The sequence below is a fragment of the Neoarius graeffei genome, chromosome 3 (assembly GCF_027579695.1).
Source record: "Neoarius graeffei isolate fNeoGra1 chromosome 3, fNeoGra1.pri, whole genome shotgun sequence".
Classification (NCBI taxonomy): Eukaryota; Metazoa; Chordata; class Actinopteri; order Siluriformes; family Ariidae; genus Neoarius; species Neoarius graeffei.
The window spans coordinates 47,733,865-47,746,831 of record NC_083571.1 but is presented as its reverse complement, the minus strand read 5'-3'; the positions used below and the strand labels follow the sequence as shown (position 1 = coordinate 47,746,831).

General features: G+C 45.8%; 1 protein-coding gene across 1 annotated transcript in view; it reads right to left on the bottom strand.

The window, feature by feature from the left end:
- LOC132882561 (ATP-binding cassette sub-family C member 2-like) overlaps nucleotides 1–12,967 on the bottom strand; it is a 153,401-nt gene that overhangs the window by 22,010 nt on the left and 118,424 nt on the right. The window contains exons 28-29 of the mRNA XM_060915655.1: nucleotides 12,510–12,668; nucleotides 8,507–8,673 (exon numbers count right to left, since the gene is read on the bottom strand). Coding sequence (XP_060771638.1) covers nucleotides 8,507–8,673; nucleotides 12,510–12,668 — 326 coding nt within the window. The remainder of the gene's footprint in view (nucleotides 1–8,506; nucleotides 8,674–12,509; nucleotides 12,669–12,967) is intronic.

The following is a 12,967-nucleotide window of genomic DNA, read 5'->3' as shown; positions in this document are numbered from 1 at the left end:
GTTCGACGCTATCCTTGGCTTGTGCCCCATGATTGATGGGAGAGAGTAAATGGCATCCCTCCCACCCACAGCCCATGTCTACCATCATTTTGTTGAGGGGGGGAAAAAAAACAAAAACAAGATCAACTGTGAGCTACTGCTTACTTATGTATCCCCCCACTCTCGCTTAAATCAGAATGCAAGCAATCAAAGGAATAGGACACTTATTATGAATGTTGACTTCAACACATAATTAACCCTGAAACAAGTAAGTAAAGAGCAGTGTTCTCCCCAGGGATTTCAAATAGCATCCTGGTAAACTGTCATTTTGAAATAGCATTTGGATTCTTGAAATAGCATCAAAATCCACCCTATATGTTTCGTAAATACATTCAGTTGGTAAACAGGAAGTTGATGTGCAACAGACCTGAGAATGGTATACACAGTATAGAACCCCAAGCTGAAGCTCGGTACCAAATCTGAAGCAATTGTGATTTGTAGTTGCTGAGAAAAGTGTTACGAAAATGTTGTCAATCCACACTATACGTTTCGTAAATACATTAAGTTGGTAAACAGGAAGTCAATGTGCGACAGACCTGAAAATGGTACACACGGTACAGAACCCCAAGCTGAAGTTTGGTACCAAGTACAAAGTGGCTATGATTTGTGGTTGCTGAGAAAAAGGGTGCTTTGGACAGACGGACAGATGGACAGAGGTAAACCTGTATACCCCCCTCCTTCGGAGCGGGGTATAATAAAAACCATGAGTTGGCCCTCAGTCCATTTTTCTCCCCTGACTCCTACAGAGAAGATCTCTTTCGACCTCGCTCTGACCGTCACTACGGTCTAAAAAAGGAATGATCACCTTCGTTCTGCCTATCACCGAGCCCATATGTCAACAAAGTCATGTCCATGACCTCCGGAAGCAGAACGACTCATGTTATAAATAGCAGAGATTGCTCCTGGTTCAGTCTCTCATCTTGATCGCCTCGTACGAGACCGTAAGTAAGAGACCCGTAAGCTAAGAAATCCTGATTTCTTTGCTTCACATTCCACTAATTCGTTACCTGCGCGGTACGGGTGCCTTGTGTCCCCAAGGATTGTTGTGGTTTGTGTATTTCTGAGCTATGTGCTTAGCTTAATTTGCCGGTAGGCTGTAAGCTTGTTTTTTTTTAGGTATCCTTTTTGTTTGATGTTATATGCGCTAGATTTCCGGGTAATCTGAGTTTGTTACCACTGTGTGCCTATACCGCTGTTTGCAGCCGTGGGCTTAGTGTGAGCCCACTAAGTGCGTTCACATGCTGGTGTGGGCCGCCGTAATACCTATGTTTTGTGCTTTTTTCCTGTTGTTGTCGCAGCCGGAAATCATGTGAGCCTGTCAGACTGCTGTTACAGGCCATGTAGCGCTATATTTGTTTGAATTGTCCTATATCTCCATGGTAAGTGGATTTGTTATTTGAGTTTCATACTGTGTTTTGGTGTGCACCTGCTATTGTGTCGTGCCTTTTTTTGTTGTTGTTGTTCACTGGTGTAGCCTGCTAGGTGCGTTTGCATGCTGTGCAGGCCTCGGCAGTGTTCCTGTGCCACACCCTATACCCCTGTCTGCAGCTGGTGGGGCTAGTGTGCGCCCGCTAAGTGCATTTGTGCACTGGTGCGGGCCATCATAATACTGTGTGCTGTGTTTTTCCTGTTTCCATCAGGTGCATTCAGGTGCAGGCCGCGACAATGTTCCTCTGTGACACCTCCTCTGCCATGCCCTATACCCCTGTTCGCAGCTGGTGGGGCTAGTGTGTGCCCGCTAAGTGCATTCATGCGCTGGTGCGGGCCACCATTGTGATCCTGTGGCATACCCTATACCGCTGTTCGCAGCCGGTGGGGCTAGTGTGCGCCCACTAAGTGCGTTCGCACGCTGGTGCGGGCCACCATAATACCTTGGTGGACTACTCAAGGAGGACTCCAGACTTCAGACCACCTAGGCCTCTGTGTGGCTACGATGGCTTCCCACTACTACAGGATTTGCAGGGCCTCAATGAGTTCCAGAGATGGGCACAGGGAGTGTCCAATGTGCCTTGGAGCTGCCCACGTGCTGGAGGACGTGGACAACCCCTGCAGCGCGGCCTGTGACCTCTCCAGGGGGGGAAGGACAGCGCCGGGCCAGCCAGGTGGGCGGCCATGTGTGCGAGAGCCGGAGAGAGAGGCGACGATCCCCCGACCAGCCGTCCCTCTCCAGTAAACATGGGCATAAGCACAAATGCAAGCATTCACGTGACCGGCAGCGGGAGTCCCCCCACAGGTCTGCCCAAAGAGAGGCGCCCAGACCTGCTAAGCGCCCTGCCTCAGCTACAGTGACGGAGAGTGGTAACGCGGAGTCACTCCAGATCCTCTCAATTCTCCAGGCTCTGTCACAGAGGATGGACAGGCTGGAAGGTCACCAGGGCTCGTCATCTACTCCCCTGCCCCCAGGCCAGGGGGGTACCCTCTCATCCAGGCCTGAGAGCTATGGTGAGGAAGATGGGTGGGGCGATGTTGATGTGCTATCCCTCTACGCTCCCCAAACAGCGACAGACAACACAACAACAGATAGGGACGGCCTTGGGGGAGACCTTCATTCTGGCTCTGCAGAGCCGGCTGACGGCTCCACAGGGACGGAAGAGGCCCCTGTCAGCTCCCTGGTGTCACGGGTGCTGAGCGCTGCCAAGGTCCTGGGCCTTCAGGCGCCTGCACCTGCCCTGGCGCCTTTGGGAGGAGTTTGGGAGGGCGCCTCTCGCGCTACCCCACCACCTCCTATACCTGTGGCGGATGATTACGCAGCAATGCTCAAGTCAACATGGGGTAAGTCGTTGCAATGCCCCCAGTTTCACGCAGGCTGCCGCCAGCTGGCAACAGCTGGTTGCCCAGTTGAGACTGGACTGGGGGACATGCCACCAGTTGAGCCATCAATAGCCGCATTGATGTCCCTGGGCCTTGCCCGTGTATCCCCCAATCCACATTGCCCTTGTAAGAAGTGCGCCAAGATGGACCACCTGGCCACTTGCTCTTTTAATGCATCGGCACGAACGGCCCGAATGGGTAACGCTCTAGCCATCACCCTGGCGGATCTACGGAAGACGCTGAGCCCAGACGATCAGGGCCCTGGTGGATGCAGCTCTTTCTTCCCACTCCCAGCTGACACAAGACATGGGGGACGCTATGGCCTCTGCGGTGTTGTGCCGCAGACAGGTTTGGCTGGCGCAAACCTCCCTGCTGGAAGCCATCAAGCAGGAGCTGCTGAGCCTCCCCGTGGTGCCTGGGCACGTCTTTCACCCAGGATCCCAGGAGGTGCTTGATCGCGCTGAGCACACTGTGGCATCTAGGGAAGCTGTCCAGCATGTGTGTGGTAAGTCGGCTTCAACTGCCAGCCAGGCGCCTATGGGTAGGTATAGGCTGCAGCAGCCCACCCGGCCTCTGCCAGTGGGCAATGACCCGGTGGCCCCACGGGATTGGTGATTTTGTGCACCTGACCGAAGTACGGCCCCAAATCCCCGACCCAGGGGAAGAAGAGGACTGCAGCAGGGCACAGGCAGGGGTGCAGGCCGCAGCAGCGGTCCTGCATAGGAGTCTTGGGTCACCCGTTGATTGTTTTTCCCAGCTGTCATGGACCTCCTGGGAGGGGATTGCGCCAGACCCTTGGGTCGTATGACCTATTGCAATTTCGACGGCAACCCCCTACGTTTTCAGGGGTCAGAGTAACATCTGTAAAAAACCCAGCTTTGATGTCCGTACTCATCAAGGAGGTTCAAGAGTTACTTCTAAAAGGGGCCACCTCAGAAGTACTGCCCAGCGCACAGCTCACTGGGTTCTACTCCAAGTATTTTATTGTTCCCAAAAAAGACGGCGGTCATCGGCCTGTTCTTGACCTCAGGCCCTTGGACCGATATCTCAAGGTGCTGCCTTTCAAGATGGTCCACACAAGAGTGGTGATGCAGTCCATCCGGCAGGGGGAGTGGTTCACATCTCTGGACCTAAAGGACACGTATTTCCACGTTCCAATCTGCCCAGAACACAGGCCCTTCCTGCGCTTTGCCTTCCAGGGCAGGGTGTTCCAGTTCCAGGTCCTTCCTTTTGGCCTTTCCCTGGCCCCAAGGATTTTTACTCGCATGGTGTCAGCCGCACTGTCCCCCCTCCAGGCTGAAGGTCTGAAAATCCTACCCTACCTGGACTATTGGCTCATCTGTGCCCCCTCCCAAGAGCAGGTAGTACGCGACACAGACACAGTTCTGGCCCACATCCAATCCTTGGGCTTCACTGTCAACCACAAGAAGAGCAACCTGCAACCCCACCAACAGGTGGAAATCCTTGGCATCTTCCTCGACTCAGTCAGCATGACTGTGTCTCTCACTCCACGGAGAGTGGACAGCTTGATCGAAATGCTGAAGTATTTCTGCTTGGGCAGTTTTGTTATGGCTCACAGAGTCCAGAAGCTGCTGGGTTTGATGGCCGCGGCAGCAGCAGTAATTCCTCTTGGCCTGCTGAGGGCATGCCCCCTGCGGTGCTGGTTCAACGCTTTCCATCTTCATCTGAAAGACGACAGGCAGGTGAGGCTGCATGTGTCTCGGGCTTGCATCCAAGCTCTATGTCCTTGGAGGCAACCCCCATGGATGTTGGAGCACATAAACGTCCTCGAACTGAAGGTCATCCATCTCGCTCTTCAAAGATTCCTGCCGGTGTTGCAATACTAACATGTTCTTGTGAGGACAGACAGCACCTCGGCGGTGTATCATGTGAATCACCAAGGGGGCACGAGGTCCCGGTGGTGCCTCCAGGTGGCGGAGGAGTTGCTGACATGGGCATGGCCACAACTCTCTTCACGGAGGGCAGTGCACATCCCGAGTGTGAAGAACAGAGCAGCCGACATTCTCTCCAGGACGGGGCCACTCCCGGGAGAATGGAGACTGAACACGGACATCAGCCAGATCTGGATGCGGTACAGTGTTGCACAAGTGGATCTCTTTGCGTCAGCAGAGACAACACACTGCCCAGAATGGTACTCCCTCACGGGGCAGCCATGGCAGTTACCATGCAGAGTGGATCTTCTGTCACAGGCGGATGGGCAGATCTGGTATCCGAACCCAGGTGCCCTACGTCTATGGGTTTGGCCCCTGCAGAGTCCATCACTGAGCGGCTAGATGAGTCTGTTCAAGAGACACTCAATAACGCCAGGGCTCCATCTACTAGAGCTTGCTATGCACTCAGATGGAGGATCTTTTCAGATTGATGTGCCGGCATGGGTCTTGAGCCAGCAGCTTGCCCTGTGCCACGTTTTACGCTTCTTGCACTCCCATTTGGATCAAGGCAAGGCAGTCAGTACAATAAAGGTCTATGCTTCGGCCATTTCAGCCTTTCACCAGGGCGCAGACAACAGACCCCTGGGTAGGCATTCTTTGATTGGCCAGGTCTTGAAGGGAGCACGCCAGTTGCGTCCAGGTTGCACCTTGCGGGCGCCGAGCTGGGATCTGCCCACAGTCTTAACATCGCTCACTGAAGGTCCATATGACCCTATTTCAGATGCAGATTTGCAATCTTTGTCCCTTAAGACTGCTTTTCTCTTGGCACTCTGTTCAGCAGAGCAGGTCGGAGAGCTGTGTGCTCTCTCCATTAGCGACGACTGTCTAAGGTGGCAGGCAGGAGGCACTGGCATGTCGATTTGGCCAAATCCAGCTTTTCTGCCAAAGGTTCTTAATCAGCAGTCCATCAACCAGGTTCTGGAGGTGTCCCAATTCCAGCCTTCCTCTGCCTCACAGGCAGAGCAGGACAAGTTGCTCAGTTTGTGCCCAGTCAGGGCCTTGATGGCTTATCTGGCCCGTACACAGTCCTTGAGGAGAACGCACTCTCAACTTTTTGTCTGTTATGGGGTGGCGAAGCGCGGGCTGCCGCTTTCCAAACAGAGGCTGTCTCATTGGCTGGTGGAGGTTATTTCCCATGCTTTCAGGGCTCAGGGGATACTGGTCTCTTCAGGTATGAGGGCTCACTCTACGGTACCAGAAGTGTAGCTATGTCTTGGGCTGCCCTTAGGGGTGTGACAGCAGGCGAGATCTGTGCAGTGGCTTCATGGGCTATGCCATGCACTTTTACCAGATTTTACAGGGTGGACATAACTCGTCCAGCTCCGGTCGGCGCCGCTGCCCTCATGTCTGTGACCGAGCGAGGTTCTAATGATTAATTCTGGGTTCCTTGCGACTCTTTTGGTATGTGTCATCCCTTTTTTAGACCGTAGTGACGGTCAGAGCGAGGTCAAAACAGATTGTAAGTTACAAAGGTAACTATAGATCTGTGAGACCGAGGGATGACCGTCACTATCCTTGTCGCTCGGACCATCCTGAGGCGCTCAAGGTAGGAGACTGAACCGGGAGCAATCTCTGCTATTTATAATGTGAGTCGTTCCGCTTCCGGAGGTCATGGACATGACTTTGTTGACACATGGTCTTGGTGATAGGCAGAACGAAGGTGATCATTCCTTTTTTAGACCGTAGTGACGGTCATCCCTCAGTCTCATAGATCCATAGTTACCTTCGTAACTTACATTCTAATAAATGGTTTTGTCCATTTGCAATACACATAATTTCATTTTGCTATTCTTAGAGGGGGTCAGTCATAGTGGCAACAGGCTGAGAAAATCATTCCAGACTTCTCTGTGCCCAGCCACAGCTCCTTCTGGGAGATCCCCAGATATTCCCAAGCCAAACCAGCAATATAATCTCTCCAGCTGGTCTGCCCCAGTGTCATTGCAAGCATAAGCTATATTGAAAGCTTCTCAGCACTCATAGGTACAATCCACTATCTAGTTGCTGTATGTTTAGTTCTTAGTGTTTCTGCTGCTTCATGTCTCACACATATATACATGAGCCATGCTGCAGTTATGGCTTTAATTACTTTGATTCTGATATTAGATGCCACTGGAGCCATTGAAGTTTAGCTAGCAAGGTAAGTATAATAATACAAATTATTCTATCCACATTCACTGGATATGAGCAATCGTGTGCTCTGATTGGCTACTCCACTACTCGGCTATCGGCTCATAATACCATGAGTAGAGAAAAACAAAATGGAGGAGTGTGTTGCTGAACCAATCGAGGACAAAATAAAGGCTCTACTCGAACCCCCCCTCCCCCCAATTTTTTTATCATATATTTAAAAGAAACACAAATAGCTAAAAGAATAAAGTTTTTTTGTTGTTTTTCCAAATATCTCCTGTTCCACACCCCAGCCCAGTCGGTGACAATAATGCACCTTTAAATTGGACTGCCAACCACCAAAAAACCCTGAAGAAGAAGAAGAAGAAGAAGAAGAAGAAGAAGAAGAAGAAACCTAAATAAAAAAATACAAAAAAGCAACAAAATATGGAATAAAAATATTTGATGGTAAGAATGTATCTTTTTTTATTTTTCAAGAATTATTATTGCATTTTTCACAAATTGCTATTGTCACTTTGCCTTTTTTTTACATTCTAAGCAAAAATGATTTTGTCGGACATTTTGTATAAAGTTTTTATTTATCAAATTTGCAAAAAGATAAAAATAAAAATGCTCCGTTTCTCAAAATCCAGTGACTGTGGATAGAATAAAACAGTTATTCCAATCAATCTTGTCCTACATGGCTTATAGCTGACTCGGTGCTATGTGCCTCATCAGCTATCAGCTCATGTACGACTCGATTTTGTAGAATAACTTAATTAGCAAATTTATCCTCAGTTGATATATATCAACTGAATGTATATACTGTATATACACACACACACACACACACACAGAGGAATGTAACTGTAGAGTTCATATTTAATTTAAAAGAAAAAAAATCTAGTTTAGAATACACTCATTTCTAGTTTAAATTTGCATACATGTATACAGCCCTGTGCAAAAGTCTTAGGCACATGTAAAAAAATGCTGTTGAGCAAAAATGGCTTAAAAATAATGAAATTAAATGTTTCAACATTAAAAAAAATTATAAACAGCACTAAGCCATAATAAACAAAAAAAAGGCAATATTTGGTGATGACCCTTTGCTTTAATTAAATAAATAAATAAATAAATAAATATTCGTCTCAGGTACAGTGAGTGCAGTTTTATAAGGAAATGAGCTGTAGGTTTTACTGAGCATCTTGCAGAACCAGCCACAGTTCTTCTGGACGCTTTGACTGTCACACTTACTTCTTAATTTTGCACCAAAACCCAGCAGCCTTTATTACGTTTTCTTTTTTAATCTGAAAAGTGCACTCTTGCGTAATACGTTGCTCAGATACAAACATCTTTTTTTCTGTAACATTTAATTTTGTTCTAGAAAATGAACCTTTGGACTCTAAAATGTTTTTGTACTGACTCGATAATGTAGATGTCATAAAACAGAAATCTATAACAAAGACTGTATGAAAAAAATATATAGGGTGCCTACGACTTTTGCACAGTACTGTATTTGGAGTACTAAATGATAGATATATTGTATATCATGGCATGTGCTCTACATACATAATTCAAATAGTCAGGTTTATCCCTACCTGAGATTCTCTCCTCCTTCTGCGACTTCATGCTGCAATCCTGCTGGCAGAATCTTTACATAATCCTTCAGGTGAGCCAGTTCTAAAACTTTCCAGATCTCCTCATCACTGAACATCTCAAAAGGGTCTAGATTCATCCGCAAAGTCCCAGAGAACAACACTGGGTCCTGCAAGTGCATATTTACATTAATTCATTCATCCATTCATTTCACTTTGCTTGCTGGGGGTTGCATTTCAAACTTCCCTAGCCACAGATCCCAGCACCTCCTGGGGGGAGTCACAGGCCAACGGTGACCTCCAGCAGGTCCTCTGTCTGCCCCAGGGTCTCCATTCAGTGGGATGTGACTGAACTCTTCTTACAAAGGTATTGCATTTGCTTCTGGTCATAGTTAGTGGATGTTTACAATGCCTGGCCAAAAAGGTCACCATTTGGATTTAAATAGGCAAATACTTAAAAACCTTTGATTGGATAATAACTGCAGTGATTAATATTTCAGCTGGCAACAATTTGTTTAACCCTAACTGATGCAGTGAGTAACTTCTTTCTTTAACAACCATGTTGGAAGATGTATCCTGTGGTCATGGTAAAAGATGCTATTGTGTTTCAGAAGGGTCAAATTCTTGTCCTGTATCAAGCAAAGAAAACAACTATGGAGATTGCTGAAATGACTGGAATTGGGTTAAGAACTGTTCAGCGCATTATTAAAACCTGGAAGGATAGTGATGAACCATCAACTCTGTGAAAGATATGTGGTCGGAAAAAAATCTTGACTGACCATGATCAGAGATCACTTAAACACTTGAAGTCAAATCATTAAAAAAAAAAAAAAAAAAACAGCAGCAGTCACGGCTATGTTTAAAGGTAGACTGACTTTCAGATTTTTCAGGTTTAGGTCATAAAAAGAATCTTCCCTGACACCCAATTATTTTTGTTCAGTGGATCAAAAGCTACTGAATTTGAATCACAGCCTTCCAATTTTATTTTTGTTTTTTGTTATGTTTTTTAAATAGAACAATTAATGAATTTAGAGCCACATGGCCCTAAATTCTCTGCTATTATTTCTTGCTTCACCATGATGCAATACAAAGAAACTACATCATGCATCCGTGGTGGGCTTTCCCCATTCACGCAAGGCATTGTGGGATACAAATTTGAAACAGGAGAGAAAAATGGAGGACGTGAGTGTGCAAATGAAACATGAAAGACTGACTACAGTAACGGAAAGCGAGAAGAAAAGACATATTATGAAGGAAAAGAAACGCAGGACCAAACTAATAAATATCGGTGGTCAGCGAGCACCTCGGTGTGATCAACTGTTCGTTTAGTGACAGAATGATATAACTGTCAGTGCATGGTCAAGGTAAACCTGTAGATGGCGGTCATGCAACACTGGATGTCAGCTGCCGTAAAATCCAGGAGAAGACGACGACAATGCGCAAAACATGCACAAAACATGCGCAAGCGCACATGGACTTCCTCTGTCTGCTTGACTGCGCAAAACGAGTGATTTCATGCACATTATTTGCTCGGGAATCCCTTCAAATTAAATAACTTTCCAGCCAAGGAATGGCCTGGATTTTTTTTAAATATTTGCTCACCCATCCAAATTATCGGAATCAGGTGTTCCAATCACTTCCATGGCCACAGGTGTATAAAATCAAGCACCTAGGCATGCAGACTGTTTTTACAGTTTGGAGCTGGCCTCTTCCTCTTCCAACATGACTGTGCACCAGTGCACAAAGCAAGGTCCATAAAGACATGGATGACAGAGTCTGGTGTGGATGAACTTGACTGGCCTGCACAGAGTCCTGACCTCAACCTGATAGAACACCTTTGGGATGAATTAGAGCGGAGACTGAGAGCCAGGCCTTCTCGTCCAACATCACTGTGTGACCTCACAAATGCACTTCTGGAAGAATGGTCAAAAATTCCCATAAACACACTCCTAAACCTTGTGGACAGCCTTCCCAGAAGAGTTGAAGCTGTTCTAGCTGCAAAGGGTGGACCGACATCATATTGAACCCTATGGATTAGGAATGGGATGTCACTTAAGCTCATATGTGAGTCAAGGCAGGTGAGCGAATACTTTTGGCAATATAGTGTATCACAATGACCACATTTCAGAGGGAACTAAATGTCACCGATTTTATGAAATCAAAAGGCTGTCTACTTTTAATAAGTGAAAGTAAGAGCATTTCCACATGCACAATATAATGAGAACTCACAGGATTGGGACTAAACAGCTGTGTGGCCATAAAAAAAACACTTGTTAGTGAGACTAATCAGAAGAAAATTTGGTACAAAGAATAAAGATTGGACTCTGGAGCGATGGAAAAAAGTCATGTGGTGTGATAAGTCCAGATTGACCCTGTTCCTGAGTGATGGGTATGTCAAGGTAAGAAGGGAAGCACATGAAGCGATGTACCCATCATACATAGTGGCCACTGTACAAGCCTCTGGAGACAGTGTTATGATCTGGGGTTGCTTCAGTTGGTCAGGTCGAGGCTCAGCAGCGTTATGGGGCAATAAAATGAAGTCAGCTGATGACCTGAATGTACTGAATGACCAGGTTATCACATCAATGGATTTTCTCTTCCCTGACAGCATAAAATTAAGGCTCAGATTGTGAAAGAGTGGTTCAGGAAGCATGAGGAATCATTTTAACACATGAATTGGCCACCACAGAGTCCCAACCTTAGCTCCAGTGAAAGTCTTTGGGATGTGCTGGAAAAGATTTTATGGAGTGGTTCAACTCTCTTGTCATCAGTACACAATCTCAATGAAAACAATTGTCAAAACAATGCCATGGCAAATGCGCGCCATAATCAAAGCTAAACATAGTCCAATGAAATATTACAATGTGCGCTTTTTTTTTTTTTGGCCAGGCAATGTAGTTCTAGAGCACTTGGATCATTTTTACTGAATACGTTCTGCCTCACTCACAGGTTGTTATGTAGTAAAGTTTCTGCCAAATGTTTCTGCCAAAATCCATGCTTGGAAATTTAACAGTGATTGTTAATTTTTAACCAATTAACACACAGAAGAATCATTCCGTCAATCAAACATTCATACGATGCTTGCTTTAAAAAAAAAATAGTAGTCTCAGGTACAATGAGTGCAGTTTGATAAGGAAATGAGCTGTAGGTTTTACTGAGCGTCTTACAGAACCAGCCACAGTTCTTCTGGACACTTTGTCACACTCGCTTCTTCATTTTGCACCAAAACCCAGTAGCCTTCATTATGTTTTCTTTTTTAATTTGAAAAGTGCACTCTTATGGAATATGCTGCTCAGATACAAACATTTTTTTATCTGTAACATTTAATTTTGTGCTGGAAAATGAACGTTTGGATTCTAAAATGTTTCTGAACTGACTTGATAATGTAGAAGTCATAAAATAGAAATCTATAACAAAGTTTATATGAAAAAATATAGGGTGCCTCAGGCTTTTGCACAGTACTGTCTTTTTGCCTTTTAATTCAACAACTGCTATTAATTATTTAGTCACTATAGTAATGCTCATCATTCTTCGCATCCATGTCAAATACTTAAATTCTGTATGAATAATAATAAAAAAAAAAGTATCAGAAACTGCAAAGCATCCTACTTGCATGAATTCATCCAAAATGTTGACACACACTTGTGGACTGGAAAAGTTTTTGTTTTATGGGATTTTTCTCTCTAAATATATGTTCTATGCACCTCCACATATACAACTTGCTAATAAATCCATCAAACAAGTCGGACAGCAGTTGAGATGAAAATTACTTGTCATGCTTTTCTTAACACAAAGTGACTTCACTGGCAAAGGAGACTACAATCTTAACTAGTAAACCTTCACTTGGACTTTGCATTGATTTATGACTTTGTTTTAAAATAACGCATTGCCATGTTGCCATTTTTGGAAGTGTAGTTCTGGATTGCATCTATGGAGTTCACAGTATGTCATGGTTTTAATTCCCTATTAAATATTGGTGTATGTGGACAAGGAGTCTATGGATCACCTGTGGAATAATGGTTAACTGGCTCCTGAGAGTATGGAGGCCCAGGGTAGCGATGTCAATTCCGTCTATCATGATGCGTCCCTCAGCTGCCTCAATGATGCGGAACAGACAGTTGGTCAGACTGGACTTGCCTGCTCCTGTTCGACCCACAATGCCAATCTGTAAAACAGGCATGTAACACAGTCTAGTTGTGCAGTGATTACTTCCCACCATTGATTATTTTTAAGTGGAACAAATGTGTGTTTGGATTATTTGACACCATGACACCTTCTTTCAACTACTTCTTGTCTACAGACTAATGACTCAATTGTCTGCATGCATCTGTAAAGATGTGACACTTTACATAGAGCTCCTGCTCTTTATATTTTATATTACATATTTTTAGTTTGGGTGGCACGGTGGTGTAGTGGTTAGCACTGTAGCCTCACAGCAAGAAGGTTCTGCGTTCGAGCCCAGTG